Source organism: Carcharodon carcharias, chromosome 21, assembly GCF_017639515.1.
Source record: "Carcharodon carcharias isolate sCarCar2 chromosome 21, sCarCar2.pri, whole genome shotgun sequence".
Taxonomy (NCBI): domain Eukaryota; kingdom Metazoa; phylum Chordata; class Chondrichthyes; order Lamniformes; family Lamnidae; genus Carcharodon; species Carcharodon carcharias.
Window position 1 is genome coordinate 20,723,440 of NC_054487.1, and position 27,778 is coordinate 20,751,217.

The 27,778-nt window shown below is 45.8% G+C and overlaps 1 protein-coding gene across 3 annotated transcripts in view; it reads left to right on the plus strand.

Moving 5' to 3' along the window:
• The window catches only part of braf (B-Raf proto-oncogene, serine/threonine kinase), a 143,777-nt gene that overhangs the window by 106,825 nt on the left and 9,174 nt on the right, over window positions 1-27,778 (plus strand). For all 3 annotated transcript variants that reach the window (XM_041215781.1, XM_041215778.1, XM_041215779.1), the window contains 6 exons: window positions 2,233-2,317; window positions 12,537-12,713; window positions 13,221-13,267; window positions 15,015-15,133; window positions 17,401-17,532; window positions 23,095-23,229. In XM_041215781.1, the coding sequence (XP_041071715.1) occupies window positions 2,233-2,317; window positions 12,537-12,713; window positions 13,221-13,267; window positions 15,015-15,133; window positions 17,401-17,532; window positions 23,095-23,229 (695 nt within the window). The remainder of the gene's footprint in view (window positions 1-2,232; window positions 2,318-12,536; window positions 12,714-13,220; window positions 13,268-15,014; window positions 15,134-17,400; window positions 17,533-23,094; window positions 23,230-27,778) is intronic.

Here is a 27,778-nt window from a genome sequence, read left to right on the forward strand (position 1 = left end):
TGTATTTGGGCCATTGTTGTGAGTGTGCCATCTGTTTGAAACCTTTGCAGTGGCTAACCTTTGTTTTACTGGGAGGAAAAGTGGTGCATAGGTATTCAGCTGGTGAATTATTTCCTGGATTCAGTGTTAGATTTTTGGAATGCAGTGGGTGGCGTTGAAGTGTCTTTGAGGGTCCGGAGGGCTGAGAAGCTGCAGCTTGGGCTTTGATCAAGCCGTAGCTTCTGCGCTCTTGCTGAGAATAGAGCATGGCTGCAATCCAGACCCTCTCCATGATCAGTTACTGTAACATCTTGCAGCTTTAATTGTTCAGTGTTGTCATTGCCATGGTCACAGGATCTCACTTTTTACAGGGTAAAAAAGAAATAGGCCACAGAAAGTGGCCTACAGCCCTGACATCTCTCTCTCTCTCTTTCCCCCCCTGCCCCACCAATAATGATAAAAAAAAGCCTAGCATCCTATGCAATAATAAGTTATTAGGCACTAACGTTCCTGGTGGTTGTGACAGTGATGGGTGAGGCTTGTTTGACCAGGTCTTCTGGCGCAATCACCAAGGCACAAGATTGAGGAAAGACCATTTGGCCCATGGAAATTTTCTCTCTATTACTCCCAGCCAAGACTCCAACTATATTTTGAAGACCTTTGATATCATTGAAGGTGCGTTAATTTGAGACCAATAATGACCACTCAGTGCCTCATGTGCACCGCCAAAAATGGATAATACTCGTTGGTCAATTGAAACATTCAAGACTGAGATCGATAGATTTTTGATAATGGATAATGATAATGGTATCAAGTGATATCAATTAAATGTGGGCAAAAGGAGCTGAATACAAATCCTAATGAGTGGCGGAACAGGCTCATGCTCTTACAATAGGATGCTTGAGGAAAAATATTGGATGGATTCAATAACATTCTAAGACCTGACTGGCAAAAATATACGGAACACGATTTGATCCTTGGTGATCCCTTTTCTTCTGAAGGTGCTGACTGTGGAATCAATCTGCAAGGGTCACCTTTGGGAACATTGCCAAATCCTTGAAATTGGAATTGCCTGAGACCATTTCCTTCCTAGTTTTCCCCCTGTCCTCCTTTTGAAGGCCTTGACTCCATCTTATAATAGGTCTCTCTGGCTGCTGCATTCACTTCTTGTCTGCGTCATTATTCACCTTGGCAGCTAATGTCAGCAGGCTGTTGACTGCAAATAGGTTACATAAGAACATAAATAGGAGCAGGAGTAGGCCATTCAGCACTTCGAGCCCACTCCGCCATTCAATGCGATCATGCCTGATCGACTTCAACACCATTTTCTTGCACTGTCCCTTGATGTTTTTAATGTGTAGAAATCTGTTAATCTCAGTCTTGAACATACTCAATGACTGGGCCTCCACAGCTCTCTGGGCAGATAATTCCAAAGATTCACCACCCTGTGAGTGAAGAAATTCCTCCTCATTTCAGTCCTAAAAGGCCTGCCCTTTATTCTGAGACTCTGTCCACTGGTTCTAGAGCCTGCCCCCCCCCCCAATCCCCCCAGCCAATGGAAACATCCTTCCTGCATCTACCTGGTCAAGCCCTGTAAGAATTTTGTATGTTTGAATGAGATGACCTCTCACTCTTCTAAACGGCAGAGACTAAAGGCCCAGTCTATTTAACCTTTCCTCATAGGACAATCCCTCCATCCCAGGAATTGACCTTTGATGCACTTCCTCTATGGCAAGTATATCTTTCCTTAGGTAAAGAGACCAAAACTGTTCACAATACTCCAGGAGCCGCCTCACCAAAGCTCTATATAATTGGAGTAAGACATATTTACTCCTAAACTCAAATCCTAATTATAATAAAGGTCAACACACCATTTGCCTTCTTAATTGCTTGCTGTACCTGCATGTTAGCTTTTAATTGAGTCTAATCCTGTCCTGACACAATGTCTATGCACGCTCACTTTCCAGCAGGGGTAATTGGGCAGCTGTCAAGAGTGACCCTCTTCTCCATCCCCTTTGCCCCATCCAAGGGGGTTTCCATCCTGCCTGAGTTAAGCACTCATTGGAGGTTAGAACTTATTCATTCTTGATAGCTGAGTTACTGATTGGACAAGCTGTCATCCATTGAGTGAGCTGGATTTTCTTTTGAGGCTAACGTTACTGGTATTTTGGTAGCTGTGGTAGCCATTCACTGCCTTTAAGGTTAACTTGTTCTGTTGTTGTGCCATATGCTATCAATGCTATTTGTTCACAGGTGATGTTGCAGTGAAGATGCTTAATGTTACAGCTCCAACTCCTCAACAGCTACAAGCCTTTAAGAATGAAGTGGGAGTCCTCAGGTAAGAAGGTGACAGAAATCCTGAAAGACAAAATCGATCAATTGATTAGCAAGCCATGAATTAAGTATTGATGATTGTTGTATAGATGGTGTGCTGTCCCTATGGATGGTGTGATGTCATTAGAGGGCTAGTACAGGAGTATTGTCATTATGTCACTGGACTAGTAATCCAGAGATTGATGACCTGAAGACATGTGTTCAAATCCCACCATCGCAGCTGGGGAAATTTAAATGTGCTTAACTAAAGAAAAAGCTGCTTATGGTGACCTGGGCACCGGATACGCAGCCCAATCAGCCCCGCAGAGCCCTCCTCACCAATATCTCAGAACTTGTGATAAAAATAGGAGAGCTTCCCCACAGACTAGCCAAGCAAAAGCCTGAAATAGTTAATATCACCAATTGCACCTTCGAGCCAACACTATCGAGTATGTCCTATCCCAAAAAATCCATCAGAGGTGGCAATAAAGCAGTATGCAGTCAGGAGGGAATGGCTTTGGGAGTATTCAACATTGACTCCAGGGCCCCAAGAAGGCATCAGGTCAGACAAGGGCAAGAAAACTTTCTGCTGATTCCCATTATTATGACACAGCTGATGGTAAATGCTGAGCTGTTCAAATCCTAGAGGGAAACTTGAAACAATTGTTGTAACCAATTTTGCATTTGTATGTTTTAAGTTGCAGGCTTTGAATTCAGTAGTAGTAAGACCACCAAGTCTTGAGAGGTTTTTTATAAAACTAAATTAAACATTTATTAATACAAGACAGATTGTAAGCACATACATATGTCTACAAAATCACTACAATAATAACTACAAAAATTGCCTAATTAATCTGACTCCTAGTTACATCTCCAGTAAGGCAACGATAAAACGCACATGTTTAAACAGACCCCTGGGAAAGCACACTCTAGATAGTTGCATTCAAAATGAGTTTCTTTCAGCTCTGGGTCCTCAGACAGTGGCTTAAGGCCTACGTGCTGGAGGCTTTAGATCTTAGAATCCCTCTTCTTTTACCAACAGCCTTCTCTTCCTTTATACACGCTTTCCTCTATGAATACAAATTTCCATGTATCACTATGTCTTTTGAACTTTTACCTCTTCCTTTCCTTCCTAAATATCTTGTACCCTTCAATATTCAGGTCCCAATCCATGTCCTCCTGCAGCCATGTCTCCATAATGGCTATTAAATCGTAATTATTTATTTCTGTGTGCTCTCTGTTCATCTGGTTGTTTCAAATACTATGTGCATTCAGAGACCGAGCTTTTAGTTTTATCCCTTTATTCTTTTTATCGCCTCTAGTTTCATCTGTTGATTTACTGGAATATTTGTACTGTCTATCCTTGCTGTCATGGTCTGTTTTTCATCTCCCATAAAAATACCTTTTTCTTTTGTCTTGTCTCTGCTTTTTGCTTTACCACATCTTTCCAAATTTAATCCCTTGCCCCCACTATTTTGCTTAAAACCCTCTCTACCTCCCTATTTCTGCGGCTTTCAAAAACACCAGCACAATTAGAGTATTGACCGTCCCAGTGGCACAGATCCCACTTTCCGCAGTGCTTGTGCCAGTGACCCATAAACCGGAACCCATTTCTCCCACACCAGTCTTTGAGCCACGCATTCATCTCCCTTATCTGATTTGTCATATGCCAATTTGCGTGTGGCTCAGGTAATAATCCAGAGATTAGGACCTTTGTGGTTCTGCTTCTTAACTTGGTGCCTAGGTCCTCATATTGACTATGCAGAACCTTCTCCTTTGCCCTGCCTATGTTGTTGATACCTACACGGACCATGATGACTGGGTCCTCCCCCTCTTACTGCAAGTTCCTCTCCAGCCCCAAGCGGATGTCCTGCACCCTGGCACCGGGCAGGCAACACAGCTGTCTGCACTCACGCTCTTTGCTGCAGAGAAAGGTGTCAATCCCTCTGACTAAGCTATCCCCTATTACCACTACGTTCCTTTTTGCACCCCCCCGCCCGCAACCAAAAATTTGAATGACTTCCTGTACCGTGGTGCCATAGCCAGTTAGCTTATCCACGCCCCAGTCCCCACTCTTCACATCCAAACAAGCTAAAATACCTCAAACCTGTTGGACAATTGTAAAGGTTGAGGCTCCTGCACTCCTGCCCTCTGAGTCCCTTTACCTACCTCACTTGCAGTCCTGTCCCTGACCACTGACCAAATCAGAAGACCCTGAATTAATAGTTGTGACTATCTCCTCTTACAAAGAATCCAGGTAACTTTACCCCACCCTGATGTGTTGCAGTGTCTGTAGTTCAGCCTCCAGCTCATAAACTCTGAGCTGAAGCTGCTCAAACTTCAAACACTTACTGCAGACACGTTTGCCCTGGATCAAACTGGTGGGAAAGAGCTGTGACACATCACGTCTCCTGACATCCTTAATGTGTTCTAATTAACTCTTTAATTATTTTATTCCATTATATATTTTACTTTTGTTTTATATATTTTACTAAGCTTACCACCAGTTGCTAGACTACTTTGAACCTTAGGAATATAATTAACCTTAATCACTTACCAGATACTCTCCTGTAGCAGAGTATGACCACTTACTGAAGGCTGAGAAAGTTAGAAAGCAAAAGAGCACCTCTTTCCCTTCATTCCCTAACTCCCTTAATTACCTAACTTCTAGCACTCTATTCTAAGCCACACTTCTTGCAGTAGACCTTATCTAAAGTACCTCTTTCCCCCTATGCACTGAATCCCCAGTTTGAACCAAATTTCCAAATATACTCACTTGGTCTCTCACTCAAGCCAAAGTCTCCCCTCGCTGATCATGCACCTCTCGCTGATCAGCATGCTATAGACACAACTAGGTGATTCCACAACTAACGGATCAGATCAAAGCTCTACATTTCTTCCACACCCAGCCAAGAATATCGGTGGATAATTAAATAACTAACTGGAGCAGGCAGCTCCATGACGGTCCCCATCTTCAATGATAGCAGAGCCCAAAACATCAGTGCAAAAGAAGCTTGAAACTTTACCACCATTGAATCACCCACCATCAATATCCTGGGGTTAACATTGATCAGAATCCAAACTGACCAGCACATAAATACTGCGGCTACAAGAACAGATCAGAGGCTGGGAATCCTGCGGTGAGCAATCCACCTCTTGACTCCCAAAAGCCTGTCCACCATTTACAAGGCACAAGTCAGCATGGAAGACGGAATACTATCCACGTACATATGTTTTCAACTCCAACAACTCTCAAGAAGCTTAACAAGATCTGTTGCAAAACAGCCCACTTGATCAGCACCCCATACACCATGTTAAACATTCACCCCCCTCCACTGCGGATTCACTGTGGCAATAGTTTGTACCATCTACAAGATACACAGGAGCAATTCATCACTGTTCCTTCAACAGCTCCTCCTTCTAAACCTACTGCCTAGAAGAAATAAGGGCAGCAGGCACCACCACCTGTAAGTTCCCGTCCAAATCACAAACCTTCCTAACTTTGATGTATATTAGCATTCCTTCATTGCTGGGTGAAAATCTTGGAATTCCCTCCCTAACAGCACCCTGGTAGGTGTGTACCAGATGGACTGCTGAAGTTCAAGAAAGTGGCTCATCACCACCACCTCGGGGGCAATTTGGGTTGGTCAATAAAAGCTGACCTTGCCAGCATCCCATGAATGAATAAAGAAAAATATATAGATAGGTTGACAAGGTATCTCAATGATGTGTTGTCATTAGAGGCAGGTGGATGGTGTCCTCTGTCCATTTTGAAATTCTGTCTCTTAGTAGTGTATCATTCAAATTTCCAAACATGATGTCAGGCACAAACTGTAGAAGTTGTTTTGTGAGTACTTTTAATTTAAAAGGATCCAGTCCCCTCCCACCCAGTAAGTTTCTTATCACCCACCCTTTCTCTCTTCATGGTGCTGAAGCTGGCTAGGCTATGTTCCATTGGGTTACAGCGTTTTCTCTGCAAGTTCTTATTCATAATGAATGAGCTTAGACTCTTGAATGTTAGCAGATTATTTGACTGCGGAGGGCACCACAACTAAGCCCAATTTTGTCTTCATCCAGTGTCCATATATATATATATATATATATATATACACATTCACATACTTCCCAACAAGCGTCACTGAACAGCAATCGGGGCGGAAATCCTGCCTCTGTTTTTCCACACCTGCTTAACCTCAATCTAGGCTTACTGAGGCCAAATGCGTGTTCAATATACTGCTGTGACTGGGATTAGTTAACTCAAGTAATATGTAGATTGATTTCTGTTTTCATTTAAGGGAACAGTTGAAATTAAATTGTTAACATTATTTTCTACCCATTTTGGTTTGGTTTTGTTTTAGTTTTGAGTACTGATGACACTATGGTTAGGAGTTGGTGATGAGCTAGCTGTCATGTATGTGTCCAAGAATCAGCAGCTTGGGACTAAATGAGCCTGGGTACAAGGCTGCTTATACCACAGATCCCACTGGAGGGCATGGCAGACGGTGTCTATCTGGCAGTCAAAAGGGTCCTGCCTGAGCTGGCCATAGCTGAAATGTAGACCAGTGTTGAACCCAAGTTCACTTTCCTTTCAAATGAGGAGGGGAGAGGCTTGACCAATATCTCTTTGGATAAAGCACAGTTATTTAACTTTGTTTTTAAAAGCAAGTTCTTTCACTGATCATTTGATCAAAGTCTTGAGGCCAGATTTTGTTTAGGCATATTTTAAATGCTGTCTTTGGAAGGTGAAGCCTGAAGCAGCTGCTTGTACGCTCAGCTTCTCAAGCCTCATTTGAGGTACTCTTGAGGCTTTTGTGACTGTTCCTATAAACCTTGGAAGTCTTATTGAAGTAGAAAGCATCTTGCCTATTCATAAGAAGGATGTTCATTGTCTGATTGCAACACCCGATCATGAATCCTTTGAGACAGTATGCTTAACTCTCTTCCTTGTTTGTCATCTAGATTGATGATTTGGATGTTGTGATAAGATAGTAATGTTTTTTCTGTTGATGTTCGCCCACCAGAACTTATCTTTTCATCTGAAGGTGACTGAATTTCTACAGATGAAAACAAGCTGAATTCGGTAGCACAAAATCATTGGCTTAGTAACCAGCCGAGACAGTTAAAGCATGCTATTTCTTTAACTGTGAAGTGAGGAAGGTGTACTCCATGTTAATGATTTTATTTGGGAATAGCATCTTAGAATCATAGAATGGTCACAGCATAAAAGGAGACCATTCAACCTAGTGTGTACATGCTAGCTCTCTGCAATAGCAACTCTGCTATCTCTACTCCCCCAGCCTTTTCCCTGCAACTTTTTTTCTTCGGGTGCTTATCCAATTCCTTTTGAAAGCTATGATTGAATTTGCCTCCATCACACTCTCAGGCAGTGCAGTCCATATTTAACCAGTTGTAACATAAAAAGCATTTCCCCTTGTTGCCATTGTTTCTTTTGCCATTCCCCTCATATTGATTCACTCTGGTTCTTGATCTTTTTACCAATGGGCACAGTTTCTCCCTATCTACCCTGTATAGACCCCTCATGATTTTGAACACCTCTGTCAAATCTCTCAACCTTCTCCAAGAAGAACAGTTCCAGCTTCTCCAATCTATCCACGTAACTGAAATCCCTCATCCCTGGAACCATTCTAGTAAATCTTTTCTGCATCCCCTCTAAAGCCTTCACATCCATCCTGAGGTGTGGTGTCCAAAATTAGACACAATACTTTAGCCGAGGCCTAACCAGTGTTTTATAAAGGTTCATCATAACTTTCTTGCTTTTTGTACCCCTATTTATAAAACTCAGGATCCTATATGCCTTATTAATTACTTTTTTAACCTGCTTTGCCATCTTCAATAAATCAAATATTCCCCAGCTCCCCCTGGTCCTGCATCCTCTTTAGAATTGTACCCTTTTATTTTAAATTGCTTCTCCTTGTTCTTCCTACCAAAATACATCACTTCATACTTCTCTGCTTTAAATGTCATCTTGCCTGGCCAATCAATCAAGCTAAGTTCTCTTGGAATCTATCACTATTCTCCTCACAGTTCACAATACTTCCATGTTTTGTGTCATCTGCAAATTTGGAATTTATGGCCTGTAAAGCCATCTAGCCCATTAATGTTCATCAAATAAAGCAGTGTTCTTAGTACCGACCCATGGGGAACCCCACTGTAAACCTTCTTCCATTCCAGAAAACAACTGTTTACCACTATTCTGTTTCCTGTCACTCAGCTAACTTTGTATCCATGTTGCCACTGTCCCTTTTATTCCATGGGCTTTAATGTTGCTGAAAAACCTATTGTGCGACATTTTAACAAATGTCTTTTTGAAAACCATGAATACCACATCAACCACATCATCCTCATCAACCCTGTCTGTTAATTCATCAAAAAAAACTCATCAGAAGACAAAGCATTTGCTTTGTATTATAGAATCGTAGACTGATGAAGCACTGAAAGAGGCCTTTTGGTCCATTATATCTGTGCCATCTCTTTGCTTATCCAATTAGTCCCACTCCACTGTCTTTTTCCTATAACCCTGCAAATGTTCCCCCTTCAAGTTCTGGTCCAGTTCCCTTTTGAGGTTGTTAATGAATCTGCTAAACAAATGAGAAAGTGCCCTGGATATGTTGCAAGAGGAATCCCAGTCAAATTTGGACAACTTGATGTCACCAGCAACTTCAATATTTGAAAAAATTGACCTTTAAGTGATAGAACAGTGATATCTGTTTGCCCGAATCCAAAGTAGACCAGCTTTCTTGTTCCTGGACCCAGTGCAGTTCAAAGTGCAGTAGACTAGGTGAAGGTGGCCTGCATCATGCAAGAAACAACCTCCCACGATTTTGGAAGTAGCATGAAACGCTTGAAAGGAGCTACATCATAGGATGTGGTACACTAGTCAGATCTATCTCAATGCCATGCTGTTCAAGAGTTGCTAAATCAGGGCTAACAAGCTCCACATACTGTGCAATATGGAGATCTGAACCAGCATGAACCTCTGAACCAATTTGGAGCCTTTGATTGTTCCAATTCCACATCTATTGCCTGGCTTCCCCACTGCATGCTCAGTAGTCCTGACAGGCAAAATGGGGACGCAGAACGCCAGAACTGATGCCCAGCCCTATAATAGATCCGGGTCCCTCCCTCAACCCAATGTCAGTGATGCCATTAGCACTCTGTAATTAAAACAACAAAGATACATTACTATGGGCAGATTTAACAGGATCTGCTGCAGGCAGGTGTAGGCCATTCAGCCCCTCAAGGCTGCTACACCAGTCAATAAGATCATGGCTGATCTTAACTCCACTCTCCTGCCTACCCCTCATAACCCTTGACGCCCTTGTCAATCAAAAATTTGTCTAATTCAGACTTGAATATATTCAATGCCCCAACCTCCACTGCTCACTGGAGGAGAGAATTCTTCTGAGTGAAGAAACTCCCCCTCATGCCCATCTTAAATGGGAGACCCCGTATTTTTTAAACTGTTCCCACATTCTAGTATCCTATCTCTCAGCACCTATCCTGTTAGACCCCCTCAGAATGTTATATCTTTGAATAAGATCATCTCTCATTCTTCTAAACTTCAATGAGTATAGGCCCAACTTGCTCAACCTTTCCTTATAAGACAACCCCTTCTTCCCAGGAATCACCCTAGTGAATCTTTTCTGAACTGCCTTCAGTGCAAGTATGGTCCCTCCTTAAGGTGACCAAAACTGTACACTGCTCTCACCAATGCCCTGTACAGTGTAGCAAGACTTCCCTACTTTTTTTACTCCATTCCCCTTGCAATAAAGGCCAACATTTTGTTTGCTTTCTTAATTACTTCACTGTCGACGATCAAAATCCTGGAACCCCCTCCCTAACAGCACTGTGGGTGTACCTACACCACATGGACTGCAGCAGTTCAAAAAGGCAGCTCACCACCATTTTATCGAGGGCAACTAGGGCAATAAATGCTGGCCTAGCCACCGAAGCCCACATCCCATGAAGGAATAAAAAAAAAACTTCCTGTCTAACAGCTGTTTATTATACATATGGTGCATACCTCTCTCAAAACTACATTCTAAAATTGAAATTTCTGTGTTTCTCCCCCTCCACCACTCACCCCTTCAATCTTCTGTTGTCAGTTCCTGGCTCTTTAAGAATATAAATTCCATCAATATTTCATTGTGTTTCGAGTAGCGTTGCCAATTCTGGTTGGCTATATTCCTGGAGGTTTCATCACGTCTCCCAACCCCGCCCAGTCAAATAACCTTTCTTCCTAAATCCAATATTTTTATAACTGATAAGTTAAAGCATTCACAGTAGGTAGATTTAAAAGAGCATAGTTTTTTTAATATCTCTAACTTTTCTGGACTGCTCCCAGCAGTATCCAGGCAATTCATCTTCAGTTCATGGAGTCTCCAGGGCAATCCTGGAGAGTTGGCGATCCTGGTATCTAGTCCTAGGGAAGGGCACTTCCTTTATTATATGCTTTAGAAAGACAAGTGTATGCTCTCCAATCAAAGCAATACAAGCTCATTGTGTTTTTAAAGATATATTTCTACAAATTATAAAATGTTTCCGGGGCTGGGGCCTTTGGTTGTGTAACATAAGCAGGCCTCAGCACAGTCTGTCATTGGCTAGTGTGTGGGTTCACGTTTGGTTTTAACTTTGAAGCCCAGCTGATATTTACTGTCGAGGGTCGTACAAAGAATGGCTACGTGGCTGAGAGGGTAATCGGTGTCCTTGCACCTGAGCACCAGCCAGGAGTTAGTGACTTCAGGAGAGAGGAAATTGGGTGAAACAAAAGCATGGTCAAAATGTGAACAGTTTATAACTTAAAAGAGACTGAAATAGATCATTGACAGTGAGACCATAAGATGTAGGAGCAGAAGTAGGTCATTTGGTCCATCAAGTCTGCTCCGCCATTCAGTGAGATCATGGCTGATCTGATAATCCTCAACTCCACTTTCCTGCCTTTTTCCATTACCTTTGATTCCCTTACTGATTAAAAATCTGTCTATCTCAGCCTTGAGTATACTTAACAACCCAGCCTCTACAGCCCTCTGCGGTAAAGAATTCCACAGATTAAGTACCCTCTAAGAGAAGAAATTCCTCCTCATCTCTGTTTTAAGTGGGCGCCCCCTTACTCTGAGATTATGCCCTCCGGTCCTAGACTCTCCCACAAGGGAAAACAACCTCTCAGCATCTACCCTGTCAAGCTCCCTAAGAATCTTATATGTTTCAATAAAGTCGTCTCTCATTCTTCTAAACTCCAATGACTACTGGCCCAACCTACTCAACCTCTTCTCATGAGAAAATCTCTCCATACCCAGGATCAACCTAGTGAACCTTCTCTGGACTGCCTCCAATGCCAGTATATTATTCCTTAGATAAGGGGCCCAAAATTGTTCACAGGTGTGGTCTACTAGTGCCTTGTATAGTTTTAGCAAGACTTTCCTATTTTTGTACACCATTCCCTTTGAAATAATGTATCCAATTGATTTCCCACAAAATACAGTTCATCTTCCCATGGACATTGTCCACACTCCATTTCTCAGTCGTACCTTCTCAATTGCATGCTATCTCTTTCTTCCACTCCCCTTTGCCCACTGTGTTCTCTTCTTCATTTCCTTACCCAACCACTCCCCTTCCTCTCCTCTCCACCATCTCCACTTCCCCTACTCCCAATGCCTCCTCTTTCCACTCTCTCCCAAATTCTTTTTCCCCATCTGCCTCATCGTGTCCCCCACTTTGGCCTCCCCTATTGCATCCCCAATTTCACCCCTCCCTATCATAGCTTCTGTAACTTCCAACCCCATTCTGTTCCGTCCCCACTACGAGCCCCTTTCTGTGTCCCCCACTTTGGCCTCCTCTTTCCCCCTCTTGCCTGCCATTGCTCATGTATGAAATGAGTTCAGAACATCCAATCACTTCATTGCTGAGGTTGAACAAGTAAAACGTTGGCAATAAACCCAAGAAACTCATTATTGAATATTCCAGGAGCATGATCCCAGGTGTGACATGGGATGGGAGTAAGCACAAGAATTTCTAATAGGATTAGATTTCCTGGTCTGTAACAGCCTGTTCCCTTCTATATAGATCCTGTCCCTTCCTTCATCACAGTCTCGTTCGCCTGGCCTGCCCCAGTAATATGTTCCAGAACAGTCGGACACTGAAGGGCCTGCCTCACCTCCTGATTTTGAACTGGGGGCATTTGCTGGTTAATGAATTAATGTAAACATTTTTTTTTCCCTGTCTAGAAAAACCCGACACGTTAACATCCTCCTTTTTATGGGTTACACAACGAAGCCTCAGCTTGCCATTGTGACGCAGTGGTGTGAGGGTTCCAGTCTGTATCACCACCTTCACATCATCGAGACCAAGTTCGAGATGATCAAGCTCATCGACATTGCCCGCCAGACTGCACAGGGCATGGAGTAAGTCCAAGATGTTTCTGCTGACCAAAGAAACCTGTGTGGAATGGCTGAGAGCCTGATATCTGAGTCACAAAAAGAAAGCTGGGGATTCCAAGGGAAGCCATGGTTTGTTTCGTAGATAAGTGGTTGGAAAAGTGACCTTCTTCTCCCAGCTGGCCTAGTGGATAACGGTTGCACCTTCTAACATAGCCCAGGCCCAGTTTCTGCCGATACTTGTTTTTCAAGCTTCCAAATGAAGCAATGCCCTTGGGCTTTGCCACCATCCCAGTGTGATGTACCATAACATCACATTGTTGCCGAGAGAGGAGGAAGCAAACTTAGAAATGGAAATGTAAGAGCTCTGTGTGTCCTGGGGCTTTTCATACCAGCCTCTGGGTGAAATGCACTGCATTATGTGCATTGAGGGCATTTGCCATTCATCCTGTAGGCCAGTCTTGTGTCTTGCATTGAAGGTGGTTACTGATGTTGAATAAACTGGATATTAATGACGGCTTTTCTTTGTCACAGCTACCTACATGCAAAGTCCATTATCCACAGAGATCTCAAGAGTAATAGTATCCTTTCATACTTTGTGTGAGCAGTGAGGCAATGGGTGTTTGGCTGCTATCGAGTAAACTCTCCCTGATAGCACAGTTGGCAAAGCATTGAGTAACTGAACCACATGTGCTGGTGATGCTCGTTGTGAACTGCTTTCAGCAAGGGCAGCAGAAAGTTTCCAAAGTTAACCTCAATGTCCTCACTTAAGGAGGGTTGAGTTACCTGAGGTCTCTGCTCCTGATCACTGAAGCCCTTTGGAAAGATTGCACATGTGGACATCAATCCTGGCCAGTTGTGATGCTATCCATGGAGGAATAGCTTAGCATCACTTAATGTCATGAGAAATGGCAGCACGAGAAGGCTACTTAGCCCATTTCCCCTGTACCGGTGCCAGTTTATCAACTGGAACCATTTACTGTACTTTCGTTTCCTGTACATTTTAATATTCTTTCTTTTTAATTAACATCATCTGTGCCTCAGCAATCCTAGTGGAATATCATTTCACATTCGATTAACTCTGTGGGGAAAGTAAGTCTTCTAACTTCGTTCCTCATTGTTTTAGCAATGATTCAGGGATAATGGCCCCTAACCAGGAGAAGCAACCTTTCACCGTGTTCACCCTCTCACAACCACTTCTTCAGGTTGAAAACTCCTTATCCTTCATGGACTTTTCAAAAAGAAAATCCCAGCCTTTCCTCCTAACTCTAATCCCTCAATCCTTAATATCTTTCTAGTTAATCTTCACCATCCATTTTTCATGTCCCTGACATTCTTCCTATAGTGAGATGTCCAGAACTTCATATAGTACTCCAAATGTGACGGAATCAATTTTTCTACAAAATTAACACTTCCTTTCTATTGTATTCACAGCCCTACATATAAAATCCAGAAGCAAAACCAGCATTTTAGCACCTTTTCTATATTTAAAGAGCTTTGTGTTTGTACCCCCCCCCCCCCCAACCCTCGAGCCTGCCACCCTCTGGTTCCCTATATTTCTGTGCTAATTTACCTATGTACTTTGGCAACTTTAATATTTAATCAGTTTTCCATGCCCTTTGATTTGGTACCTTTATCCTTCAAAAATCAGTCATCTTGTGCTTATGTCCAAATCATTTACAAGAATGGACCCTGGTACAGCTCCCTGGGGCACACCATTGCCTGAAACCTTATTCCCTAAACTCACTGCCATCACTCTCTCCCACCCTTTATCCATGCAACTGCAATCCCTTTCATACCATGTGCCTTAGGTTTCATAGCCAGTTGTGGCAGCTCATCAGACTCCTCCTGAAACTCCATATGAGCAATATCTACTGCATTCCCTTTAGCTATGTATTCTGATGAAGTCAGTGCAATGAGTTAACAGTTCTGTGCTGACTGCCAGTATTGACGCATGGCGTTTTAGATAACCACAAAGTTCATCTGCAGTAATTTGCTTTTGGATTAGTGACCTTTGGGTTTTCCTCACTATTTCTCTGATAGCCTATTTTAGCTGGTGGGAGAACAGGGTGGAAAATAACTTTTTTTCTTTAAGTAGATTTTTTTTTCTGTTTTCCCCACACTTACGCTGAATAAGTTGTGAAATGTCCTCAGACATCAACATTTAAACTGTATACATCAGTTTGGGCATAATTGCTTTAAATTTAAAAGGATGCTTGGGTAGGGATGCATTAAGTCCCACCTTTTGTTCATCCAGGTGGGCTTTTGGGGGTAGAAACGTGTATTATGTAGACTTGCTGTATCTGAACTCCTTAACTCCACTCAAAGATATTTTTCTACATGAAGACCTAACAGTGAAGATTGGGGATTTTGGCTTGGCAACAGTGAAATCGCGGTGGAGCGGGTCCCACCAATTTGAACAGTTGTCCGGTTCTGTCTTATGGATGGTGAGTGCCGAAACTGTATCTGAAGCTGACTGTTATGGTATTAGTTCTGGAAGAAGAGAGCCATAATATTACCCTGGCTGTACACCGTATCAGTTCAGCGGACGCCTGTATCACACATTCATACCAGAAGATTAACTATATTTTAACATTTAATTCCCAAGTCTATTTCAGCTTAGTACCGTCCTATTTGTACAAGATAAATTACACCTGTCAAAACCCATTATTATCGTCTAGTTTTCATTTGTAGAATCAAGGTCACCAAAGCAAAATCCTTCATTCCAATACCTGTGTTACCCAGTGGATGAAAATCCTGATGGCTGTTGAAAATGTTTACATTTACAGAGTTTCAACCTGAGGATTATACTGGGCATTTGGTAACAGGGAGTTCGGAGTAGGTGGGGACAGGCGAGTGAATTTCAGCCCCTTTATTGCAATTCAAAATCTGAACTTTGAAAATGTGGTGAGAATCAGGAATTTGCCCTGAGAGCCTGAGGAATGGAGCAGGCTGGCCTGAGGTAAAAGTGGTTAGTTATCAGAGGCTCTTCAGCTCCACCAGCTACACGGTGGGCCAGGACTCCTGAAAAATTGAGGAGCAAATCGCTACAGAAATCTGCACCATGTCCCATTGTGGCGCACCACTTGTCTAAATTAAAGTTTTAACCAACAAAGCTACCTGCACAATTTGTTCCTTACCTCCACCTCCGTCCTGAGGCTATCTTTTAATAGTTGGCTGCCCCTACTTAAGAAGGATATTTAACATCTATAATCCTGGCTCTTTATGTGAAGCAGTGGGAGAGTCCCTCTGGTCACTAGTTTGAAGTAAATCTGTGTTTTTTAGTATCATTTCACCAAAAATGATGAGCAGAGAAAATTGTCCTGATTTGGTTGTGATGCTAACACATGACAACCAGAGCAAGTTTTCCCCCCGATAGATTCTCTCCGTTTTTGGCAACAGACAGTTGAATACAGGTGCAGAAATCTTTAAGCTGCATTTCCTACACCCTTTTGACTTCTGAAGAGAATTTCCCACCAGTGCACATTGAGGTCTGCTTGATGTTTGTACAGTGGGGATGGTCTCTGATCTGACGACAGGAGTCATCAGATGAGCTCTGTAATTAAAGCTTCGTCCGAGGGCTCACTGGCTGATCAGTAGCAGCCAGGTTGTCCCTGGTTTGATTTGCAATCCGTGCTGAGAAAGTCAGGCTAAGGAAGGGAAGAAGCAAATCAGCTGGTCCTGCTGCCGATCACTATTTAATGACCCCTGACGGAAAGAGCAGGTGAAAGCAAAATACTGCAGATGCTGAAAATCTGAAATAAAAACAGAAAATGCTGGAAAAGCTCAGCAGGTCTGGCAGCATCTGTGGAGAGAGAAACAGTTCACGTTTCGAGTCCCAAAGTCTCTTCAGAACATGCATGTGGACACGATGCGATTCTTCCACAGTCACAGTCCCCACTAACATTCAACAATCCCTTGGATCAGGTACTAGAGGGCTGACAGTGAGTCTCTGCCCCTTAGGGGAGGTTAAGATTGGAAGAGGACTTAAAGCAAGTGTATGCCAGTCTCAGCTGGTTGGTTTTTAAAGTGCACTGTATTCTCCTGTTCTGAGCTTTCAGGTAGCTGTTAATATAGCCTTTCACATCTCAGCTGGAGACACCTTTGTTCTTTACTGTATCCATATATGGCTGTTGCATCATGAAATCTTTTGTTATTTAATCTCTCCTGCCCTCCGTCCTATCACAGACCTTCACCTTTGCTCTTCTTGCCAACAACCTTCTACTGGCTTAAAAACTCTTATATTTCTACCTTTTTTCTGGTTCTCTACTCATCGACCTGAAATGTCGACTCTCTCCACAGTTGCTGCCAGACCTGCTGAGTATTACCAGCATTTTTTGTTTTCATATCAGATTTGTGACATCTGCAGTATTTTGCTTTTGTTGATAGTCCCAACGCTCAGACAGCTAGTTTGCGAGCTACTGCCTATTTTTCCTTGGATTTTTACACTTGGGTTTAATGGTTTTGTTTTGTGTCTGGGGTTACTTCACCATCCACCATTCCCAGTGAGGAGTGACAGCCAAAGGAGTGCATCTGGAAACCACAGGCACGTGTTCAGAGACTGGCTGGATATTTGGGTGCAGGCCAGGTGTTTTTGGAGCTGTCCCTTTCAGAACTCTGAATGTTTCACTCACCTCCCTGTCCCTCAGTGATCTGACTTTCACCGATAGATCTGATACTTACCTTCACTAACTCAGCCTTTGCCTTTTTGCAGGCGCCTGAGGTGATCCGAATGCAAGACAAGAACCCTTACAGTTTTCAGTCTGATGTCTATGCATTTGGGGTGGTTCTATATGAGTTAATGAGTGGGCAGTTACCCTATTCAAACATCAATAACCGAGATCAGGTAAGTAAACACACAATTGCTGCAGAATTACTTAATTATTTTTAAAAATCCTACAGTGAAAATAATGTTTAAGGTGAGAATATTATCACTGAGAAAGATTCTTATTAAACAGTGTCCATCAAATAATGACAGGGCATGTAGAGCATTGGTTACAAACAGAGTAAAAATGCCTTGTACATTGTCTCTAACCCCGTGCTGTATCTGCCCCGGAGGTGTTTGATGGGGACTGTGTAGAGGGAGCTTTATTCTGTATCTAACCCCGTGCTGTATCTGCCCTGGGAGTGTTTGATGGGGACAGTGTAGAGGGAGCTTTACTCTGTATCTAACCCCGAGCTGTACCTGCCCTGGGAGTGTTTGATTGGGCTTAGTGAAGATGGAGCTTTATTCTGTACATAACATGTGCTGCAGCTGTCTTGGGACAAATTGCTCTCAACAATGTGCCTCATCTCCTGACTCAGGAATGCCCCCTGCTGCACCAGTGTGATATTTCTTCATTTTGCAACCAAGAAGCAGCTTTCCTCAGTACAATTCGCAGTTCAGTCTTGCAGGCTTACCCCAGACTGTGACTCCCCAAGCTCATGTCATTCATACTTTGTTGCAAGCGAACATACGAACATAAAAATCAAGAGCAGTAGTAGGCCCCTCAAGCCATTCAATAAGATCATTTCTGATCTGATTTTGACCTCTTATTCCTGCCTACCCAGATAAGCTTTCACCCCCTTGCTTATCAAGAATCTACCGACCTCTGCCTTAAAAATATTCAAGGGCTCTGCCTCAACTACCTCTTGAGGAAGAGAATTCTAAAGTCTCATAATCCTCTGAGAGAAAAAATCTTTCCTCATCTCTGTCCTAAATGGGCAACCCCTTATTTTGAAACAGTGACCCCAAGTTCTAGATTCTCCCACAAGAAGAAATATGCTTTCCACATCCACCCTGTCAAGTCCTCTTCGGACCTTGTATGTTTCAATCAAGTTGCCTCTTACTCTCCTAAACTCGAGTGGATACAAGCCCAGCCTGTCCAACCTTTCCTCATAAGATAACCCACTCATTCCAGGTATTAATCTCGTAAAGCATCTCTGAACTGCTTCTCATGCATTTACATCTTTCCTTAAATAAGAAGACAATACTGTACACAATACTCCAGTTGTGGTCTCACCAATGTCCTGTACAACTGAAGCATAAGCTCCCTACTCTTGTATTCAATTCCCCTTGCAACAAATGATAACATTCTATTAGCTTTGCTAACTATTTGCTGTACATGCAAACCTTTTGCAATTCAAGCACTAGGACAGCTAGATCTCTCTGCATCTCAGAGCTCTGCAATCTTTCACCATTTAGATAATATGGCTCTTTTTTATTTGTCCTGCCAAAATGGACAACCTCACATTTTCCTACATTGTACTCCACATGCCAGATATTTGCACACTAACTTAACCTATCTATATCTTTTTGTAGCCTCCTTTTGTCCTCTTCACAACTTACTTTCCCACCCACCTTTGCATCAGCAAATCTGGCAACCATCCCATTGGTCCCTTCATCCAAATCATTTATATAAATTTTAAAGAGTTGAGGTCCCAGCACACCATTTGTCACATCATGCCAACCAGAAAACGAGCTGTTTATGCCTACTGCTTCCTGTTAGCTAGCTAATCTTCTATCCATGCTAATATGTTATCCCCAACACCATGAGCTTTTATTTTCCGCAATAACCTTTGATGAGGCATCTTATCAAATGACTCTTGAAAGTACAGCACATCCACTGGTTCCCCTTTATTCACAGCAACTGTTACTTCTTCAAAGAACTCCAATTTGGTTAAACATGATATCTCTTTCGCAAAGCCATGTTGACTCTGCCTGATTACCGTGAATTTATCTAAGTGCCCTTTTATAATGTTTTTAATAATAGCTTCTAATATCTTCCCGCAACAGATGTTAAGTTAACTGGTCTATAGCTTCCTGCTTTTTATCTGTCTCCCTTTTTGAATAAGGAGTTACATTAGCTATTTTCCAGTCTAATGGAACTTTCCTGAATCTAGTGAATTTTGGAAAATTAAAACCAATGCATCAACTATCTCACTATCCATTTCTTTTAAGACCCTAGGATGAAATCCATCAAGATCCAGGGACTTTTAACGTGCAGTTCCAACAATTTGCTAAGTACCAATTCCCTGGTAATTGTAATTTTCTTGAGTTCCTCCCTCCCTTCCATATCCTGATTTACAGCTATTTCTGGGATGTTACTTGTATTCTCCTTAGTGAAGATCGATGCAAAATACCTATTCAATTGATCTGCCATCTGCTTATTTTCCATTATTGATTCCTCAGACTTACTTTCTGTAGGACCAATGCTTACTTTATTAACTCTTTTTTTTCTTTTTTAAATATTTATAAAAACTCCTACTGTCTGTCTTTACATTCAGTTGTGAGCACTTCAAACCTGTTTGACAATGGCAAAGTCTGAGGCTCCTCCACTTCAGTCTGCTCGGCCCCTTTACCTGCCTCACTCATGGTCATATCCTCCTGACCCTCATTGCTGCCCAAAACAGATGACACTGTTCTAAGAGGTGTGAATGTCTTCTAGCACGAAGTGTCCAGATATTTCTCACCCTCCCTTATGTCTGCAGTTCGGCTTCCTGAACTGGAATTTCTCTAGCTGCTACACTTTCTGCAGAATTTTGTGTCCTGGATTGCCTTGGCGTCCAAAAACCCCACATTCCACAGCTGCAATATAGCACCTGAACTGCCCTTGTTACTTATGTCACTTTGTTAATTCAATTTAATTACTTTCTTAATTAACTTAGAGTAATTCCTATGTATGCTACAATTTGCTGTGCTCATTAAATGCTAATATCACTGACAACTGAAAGTTACATGTTTCTTAACTACAGAGGTATATGTTTTAGGTGTTTAATTATTTTACTTTAATTTGAAAGTTCTAGTTCTATTTTGTAGATAGATCTACCTTAACTCCTGTGTCCTAAGCTGGCTATTAACACACTGTCCCAAAAAATAAGCACTTAACAGCCAATCAACTTAATATCAATTTACAAAGGTACAGTGCCTATAGTATTTTAAACCCTAAGAACAGAAAAAACTTAACCACTTACTAGATACTCACCAAACAGCTGGCTGCTTCTCCAACTAATCAAATTGCTTCTTGGTTATGGTGTCACTATTTGTTTTCTCACTTTTTTTCAATCTCCCGACTGTCTCTCCTCTCGCGCTGTTTTCAATCTCCCAACTGTCTCTCCTCTCGCGCTGTTTTCAATCTCCCGACTGTCTCTCCTCTCGCGCTGTTTTCAATCTCCCGACTGTCTCTCCTCTCGCACTGTTTTCAATCTCCCGACTGTCTCTCCTCTCGCACTGTTTTCAATCTCCCAACTGTCTCTCCTCTCGCGCTGTTTTCAATCTCCCAACTGTCTCTCCTCTCGCGCTGTTTTCAATCTCCTAACTGTCCCTCCTCTCGCCCTGTTTTCGATCTCCCGACTGTCTCTCCTCTCGCGCTGTTTTCAATCTCCCAACCTCATCCACTCCAATAGAGAGAGGCGACATAGCACAACTAATTCTTAAATGGATTACAAAGAGGAGGAGGGTAGATTTATTCTTTGTCTGAAGTCTAATCCTGTTCATTCAAAATTATTTAATTCAAACATCTGATTAAATTTTTTTTAAACAGCAGGTTCCTATTTTGCTGTGTTACTTATGTTGCTTAATTCAAATCAATAATTTCTGACCGATTTATCACAGGTGCAGACTTGGTGCCTTGGGTTACCTTTCTATGTGAAAGACGCTGCAAGTAGGTTTTTTTTTTGTCATTAGTTTCTGAGATGTGGGTGTTGCTGGCTAGGCCAGCATTTATTGCCCATCCCTAATTGCCCTTGAGAATGTGGTGGTGAGCTGCCTTCTTGAACCGCTGCAGTCCATGTGGTGTAGGAACATCCACAGAGCTGTTAGAGAGGGAGTTCCAGGATTTTGACCCAGCGACGGTGAAGGAATGGATATATATTTCTAAGTCAGGATGGTGAGTGACTTGGAGGGGAACCTCCAGGTTGTGCTGTTCCCATCTATCTGCTGCCCTTGTCCTTCTAGATGGTAGTGGTCTTGTGTTTGGAAGGTGCTGCCGAAACTTGGTGAGTTTCTGCAGTGCATCTTGTAAATGGTACACACTGCTGCTACTGTGCTTCGGTGGTGGAGTTTCCGTGGAAGGGGTGCCAATCAAGCTGACTGCTTTGGCCTGGATGGTGTCAAGCTTCTTGAGTGTTGTGGGAGCCGCACTCATCCAGGCAAGTGGGGAGTATTCCATCACACTCCTGACTTGTGCCTTTTAGATGGTGGACAGGCTTTGGGGAGTCAGGAGGTGAATTATTCGCTGCAGGATTCCTAGCCTCTGACCTGCTCTTGTAGCCACAGTATTTATATGGCTAGTTTAGTTCAGTTTCTGGTCAATGGTAGCCTCAGGATGTTGATAGTGGGGGATTCCATTATTGGTGATGCCATTGAACATCAAGAGATGATGGTTAGATTGTCTCTTATTGGAGATGGTCATTGACTGACACTTGTGTGGCGCAAATGTTACTTGCCACTTGTTGGTCCCAGCCTGGTTATTGTCCAGGTCTTGCTGCATTTGGACATGGACTGCTTTAGTATCTGGGGTGTCGCAAATAGTGCTGAACATTGTGCTGTAAGCAGTGAATATCCCCACTTCTGACCTTAAGATGGAAAATCATTAATGGAGCAGCTGAAGATGGTTGGGCTGAGGACACTACCCTGAGGAACTCCTGAGGAATGTCCTGGAGCTGAGATGATTGACCTCCAACACCCACAACCATCTTCCTTTGTGCTAGGTATGACTCCAACCAGTGGAGAGTTTCACCCCTGATTCCCACTGACTCCAGTTTTGTGAGGGCTCCTTGATGCCACACTAGATCAAATGCTGCCTTGATGTCAAGGGCAGTCACTCTCAACTCACCTCCAGAATTCAGCTCTTTTGTCCATGTTTGAACCAAGGCTGTAATGAGATCAGGAGCTGAGTGACCCTGGGCTGGGAATGCTTGTCACTGGGGAAAACAGGCGAGGTGAATTGGCCACACGTTCCCCCTCCCACCCCACCATTGGCAGCCTCACCCCTGTCTAGAAGGGTTGTTGCGGACTAGTTTGCTGTATCTCCAAAAGCAGTGATGATCCAAGACATCAGTGAATTTTACACTCAAACATTAGCATGGGAAAGGATAGTACAGAATCATAATTGCAATGAAAGGTAATGTACCAAGTGCTAATACAACAAAATACTAGCCACAGTGTGTCCCAGATTAACATGAATGTTGTAAATATAATCAGTGTCTCCATGGAAGGTGTGCCCCAGCTTGTTCCATCCTCACCCCCCCTCCCCCCACTCCCTGCAACTGCAGCTGAGGTAAAGTATCACGTAAAGAACTGAAAATGATTTGAAATGTTCCAGTGATGTGTTGAGGCTTGCTGCTGGGTCAGTTGTGAGCCTACACCTAGCAGGTTTAATAGTTTGTCATTGGTATGATTTGCTTTACCCTTCTGATTGGCTTTTAGATAATCTTCATGGTTGGTCGAGGTTATCTGACCCCTGACCTCAGTAAGGTGCGCAATAACTGTCCAAAGGCAATGAAGAGGTTAATGGCAGATTGTCTGAAAAAGAAGCGGGATGAACGCCCTCTGTTTCCTCAGGTAAGTATTGGACTTGGCTCCTCACTCCCTCTATCAGTGGGAGTGTTATCGCATGAACTGCTGGAGGATAGGTCACTGGTCTCTTGGGTCCTGTAACATTGGGTCACTGAATTTAAAAATCTGATTTTTTGATTTCTATAAAGCATTACAGGGTTACAGAGAGAGACTAGAGGGTGGGACTGATTGGATTACCCTACAGAGAGCTGCCAAGGACTCAATGGACTGAATAGCCTCGTTCTGTGCTTCAATGATTCTATGACTCTGTATCACTTGGGGCCACAGATGGTGTTTTGCATGCAGTTCCCAGCACCCTATTCTAGAAAGGGCAATGAAGTTGTGGAAAGAGACTTGACTCCAATCCAATGAAGAAAGGCTTGAAGAATTGAGGCTTTTTGAAGCTACTGAAAAGATTATGGGGATATTACTGAGGATTTCAAAGTGATCAAGGTTTTTGAGGAGATATATAGTGTTTCCATCAGTAAATCAAAGGAAGCACAGACAGAGGATTATCAGCAGAAGAGCAAGAGGGAGAATTAGCAGGAATATTTTCACACAAGATAGTCTGCTCAATCCCACAACTGGAATTGAGACACGGATTTATCATTGGGTCAATATTTGTAAAGGAGGAATGTAAACTGTTCTGTGACTAACAACGTTGGGGTGAATTATTGCCTGATTTGCAGGTGAGTTGTGGCTACGAGAGGGAGAGGGGCAGATATTCTGAAAAGGCTGTATTGCTAGCACAGCAGCTACAGAGGGTGTACTGTCCGCATACGCAGTGTCAGTGCCAGAGAGGTTATCAAGCGTGATGTCCCAGACAGCTGTCTGAATTAAAAGAGAGAAAAGAACTGAAAATACTGTACCCACTACCTCCACTCTTTACTCTTCCCTCCCCCCCACCCCAATCTCTCCTCCTCTCACCGCCCCCCCCCCCCCCCCCCCCCACCCACCCCTCGGCTCTCTACCCCACCTTCCCCCCACCCCTGCCACCGCCCCATCTCCTCCTCCCCACCTCTTCCCCCCAACCCCCCCACCCCACTATGAAGGGAGGGAGGTGGGGGTAGCGGTGAAGGGAGATGGGGGGGTATTAGTGGTGAAGGGAGATTGGTGGGGGGGTAGTGGTGAAGGGAGATGGGGGGGTATTAGTGGTGAAGGGAGATTGGTGGGGGGGTAGTGGTGAAGGGAGATGGGGGGGTATTAGCGGTGAAGGGAGATTGGTGGGGGGGTAGTGGTGAAGGGAGATGGGGAGGAGCGGTGAAGGGAGAGGTGGGGGGGGGAGTGGTGAAGGGAGAGGCGGGGGGGTTGGTGGGGAGCGGTGAAGGGAGAGACGGGGGGGTAGCGGTGAAGGGAGAGGCGGGGGGGGTAGCGGTGAAGGGAGAGGCGGGGGGGGTAGCGGTGAAGGGAGAGGCGGGGGGGGTGGAGCGGTGAAGGGAGAGGCGGGGGGGTGGTGGGGAGCGGTGAAGGGAAAGGCGGGGGGGGGTGGTGGGGACTGGTGAAGGGAGAGGCAGGGGGGGAGCGGTGAAGGGAGAGGCGGGGGGGGAGCGGTGAAGGGAGAGGCGGGGGGGGAGTGGTGAAGGGAGAGGCGGGGGGGGGAGCGGTGAAGGGAGAGGCGGGGGGGGGAGTGGTGAAGGGAGAGGCGGGGGGGGTAGCGGTGAAGGGAGAGGCGGGGGGGGGAGCGGTGAAGGGAGAGGCGGGGGGGGAGCGGTGAAGGGAGAGGCGGGGGGGGGAGCGGTGAAGGGAGAGGCGGGGGGGGAGCGGTGAAGGGAGAGGCGGGGGGGGAGCGGTGAAGGGAGAGGCGGGGGGGGAGTGGTGAAGGGAGAGGCGGGGGGGGAGCGGTGAAGGGAGAGGCGGGGGGGGAGTGGTGAAGGGAGAGGCGGGGGGGGAGCGGTGAAGGGAGAGGCGGGGGGGGAGCGGTGAAGGGAGAGGCGGGGGGGGAGTGGTGAAGGGAGAGGCGGGGGGGGTGGAGCGGTGAAGGGAGAGGCGGGGGGGGGTGGAGCGGTGAAGGGAGAGGCGGGGGGGGAGTGGTGAAGGGAGAGGCGGGGGGGGAGTGGTGAAGGGAGAGGCGGGGGGGGGTGGAGCGGTGAAGGGAGAGGCGGGGGGGGGAGTGGTGAAGGGAGAGGCGGGGGGGGTGGAGCGGTGAAGGGAGAGGCGGGGGGGGGTGGAGTGGTGAAGGGAGAGGTGGGGGGGGTGGAGCGGTGAAGGGAGAGGCGGGGGGGGTGGAGCGGTGAAGGGAGAGGCGGGGGGGGGTGGAGCGGTGAAGGGAGAGGCGGGGGGGTTAATGGTGAAGGGAGAGGCGGGGGGGGTGGAGTGGTGAAGGGAGAGGCGGGGGGGGTGGAGTGGTGAAGGGAGAGGCGGGGGGGTAGCGGTGAAGGGAGAGGCGGGGGGGGAGTGGTGAAGGGAGAGGCGGGGGGGGGGTGGAGTGGTGAAGGGAGAGGCGGGGGGGGTAGCGGTGAAGGGAGAGGCGGGGGGGGGGGTGGAGTGGTGAAGGGAGAGGCGGGGGGGGTAGCGGTGAAGGGAGAGGCGGGGGGGGTGGAGCGGTGAAGGGAGAGGCGGGGGGGGTAGCGGTGAAGGGAGAGGCGGGGGGGGGGTGGAGTGGTGAAGGGAGAGGCGGGGGGGGGTAGCGGTGAAGGGAGAGGTGGGGGGGGTTAATGGTGAAGGGAGAGGTGGGGGGGGGAGTGGTGAAGGGAGAGGCGGGGGGGGGTGGAGTGGTGAAGGGAGAGGCGGGGGGGGAGTGGTGAAGGGAGAGGCGGGGGGGGGGTAGCGGTGAAGGGAGAGGTGGGGGGGGGTTAATGGTGAAGGGAGAGGCGGGGGGGGGGGGAGTGGTGAAGGGAGAGGCGGGGGGGGGTGGAGTGGTGAAGGGAGAGGCGGGGGGGGGTGGAGTGGTGAAGGGAGAGGCGGGGGGGGGTTAATGGTGAAGGGAGAGGCGGGGGGGGTAGCGGTGAAGGGAGAGGTGGGGGGGGGTTAATGGTGAAGGGAGAGGTGGGGGTGGTTAATGGTGAAGGGAGAGGTGGGGGGGGTTAATGGTGAAGGGAGAGGTGGGGGGGGTTAATGGTGAAGGGAGAGGTGGGGGGGGTGGAGTGGTGAAGGGAGAGGCGGGGGGGTAGCGGTGAAGGGAGAGTCGGGGGGAGGGGAGTGGTGAAGGGAGAGGTGGGGGGGGTTAATGGTGAAGGGAGAGGCGGGGGGGTAGCGGTGAAGGGAGAGTCGGGGGGAGGGGAGTGGTGAAGGGAGAGGTGGGGGGGGTTAATGGTGAAGGGAGAGGCGGGGGGGGTAGCGGTGAAGGGAGAGGCGGGGGGGGGTGGAGTGGTGAAGGGAGAGGTGGGGGGGGTTAATGGTGAAGGGAGAGGTGGGGGGGGAGTGGTGAAGGGAGAGGTGGGGGGGTGGAGTGGTGAAGGGAGAGGCGGGGGGGGTTAATGGTGAAGGGAGAGGCGGGGGGTTAGCGGTGAAGGGAGAGGCGGGGGGGGTAGCGGTGAAGGGAGAGGCGGGGGGGGGTGGAGTGGTGAAGGGAGAGGTGGGGGGGGTTAATGGTGAAGGGAGAGGCGGGGGGGTAGCGGTGAAGGGAGAGGCGGGGGGGGTGGAGTGGTGAAGGGAGAGGTGGGGGGGGTTAATGGTGAAGGGAGAGGCGGGGGGTGGAGTGGTGAAGGGAGAGGTGGGGGGGGTTAATGGTGAAGGGAGAGGCGGGGGGGGGGTGGAGTGGTGAAGGGAGTAGGAAGCAGTGGAGCTGTTGGCAGGCAGCAGAAGGGGATGGGAACTAGAACGCAGGGAAGTGGGATTGAGCAATGAATAGAGGGGGAGGGAGCAGTGAAGAGAGCAGAAGGGTTTAGAATGTGGCAGAAGGAGTGGGAGCCAAGTTCCTGTTTGGCAGCATGAGTTACAGTGTCCAGAAAATATTTTGATGCCACAAAGTCGGAATGATCTGGTTGAGAATGCCAGGGAGTAAGAAGCCAGGGTCACTCGCCAGTGCTGTGCTTTGTCCTGGTAGCAAAATGTGAGTAACATCTTGATAAATGTGCTTTAGCTTTTGTTTCACTGAGATTATCCAATGATGCCCATTCTATTTGTACACTGCACACCTTCCCTTACATTGAGCTGCTATACTGTAGGCCTGCCTGGACTTTACATCAGATATTCCCACCTTTCTCTCTCTTTCACTTGGTACTTGCTCAAAGGATGTTTCACCCACAATAATTGAAGATTCTCAGTTTCTGTAAGTCCTGAGCCCACTAGACAAGCTGCCTGCACCTTTTTTTGTATGATGGAGAACTTCATACCCTGGCTGCAACCTCATGGTCTTCCAGTTAGCGTCTCCCATGGAGATGAGTGTTCAAGACCAGCAGTGTCTGTACAATTATATACAAGCATCTGGACATTTATGGTTAGTGGAGGCAAGGCAACTCCTATATGGCTTGGACCTTATGACAGGTCTTTCTTCTTCCTTTAACTGAGGTTTCCCATCCACGGTGGTTGACGGCCCTCGGCTGTGTCCAACCCATCTCACGCGCCTCTGCCCTTGCACCTTCCCCTCCCTCCCTGAACCACGATAGGGTCCCCC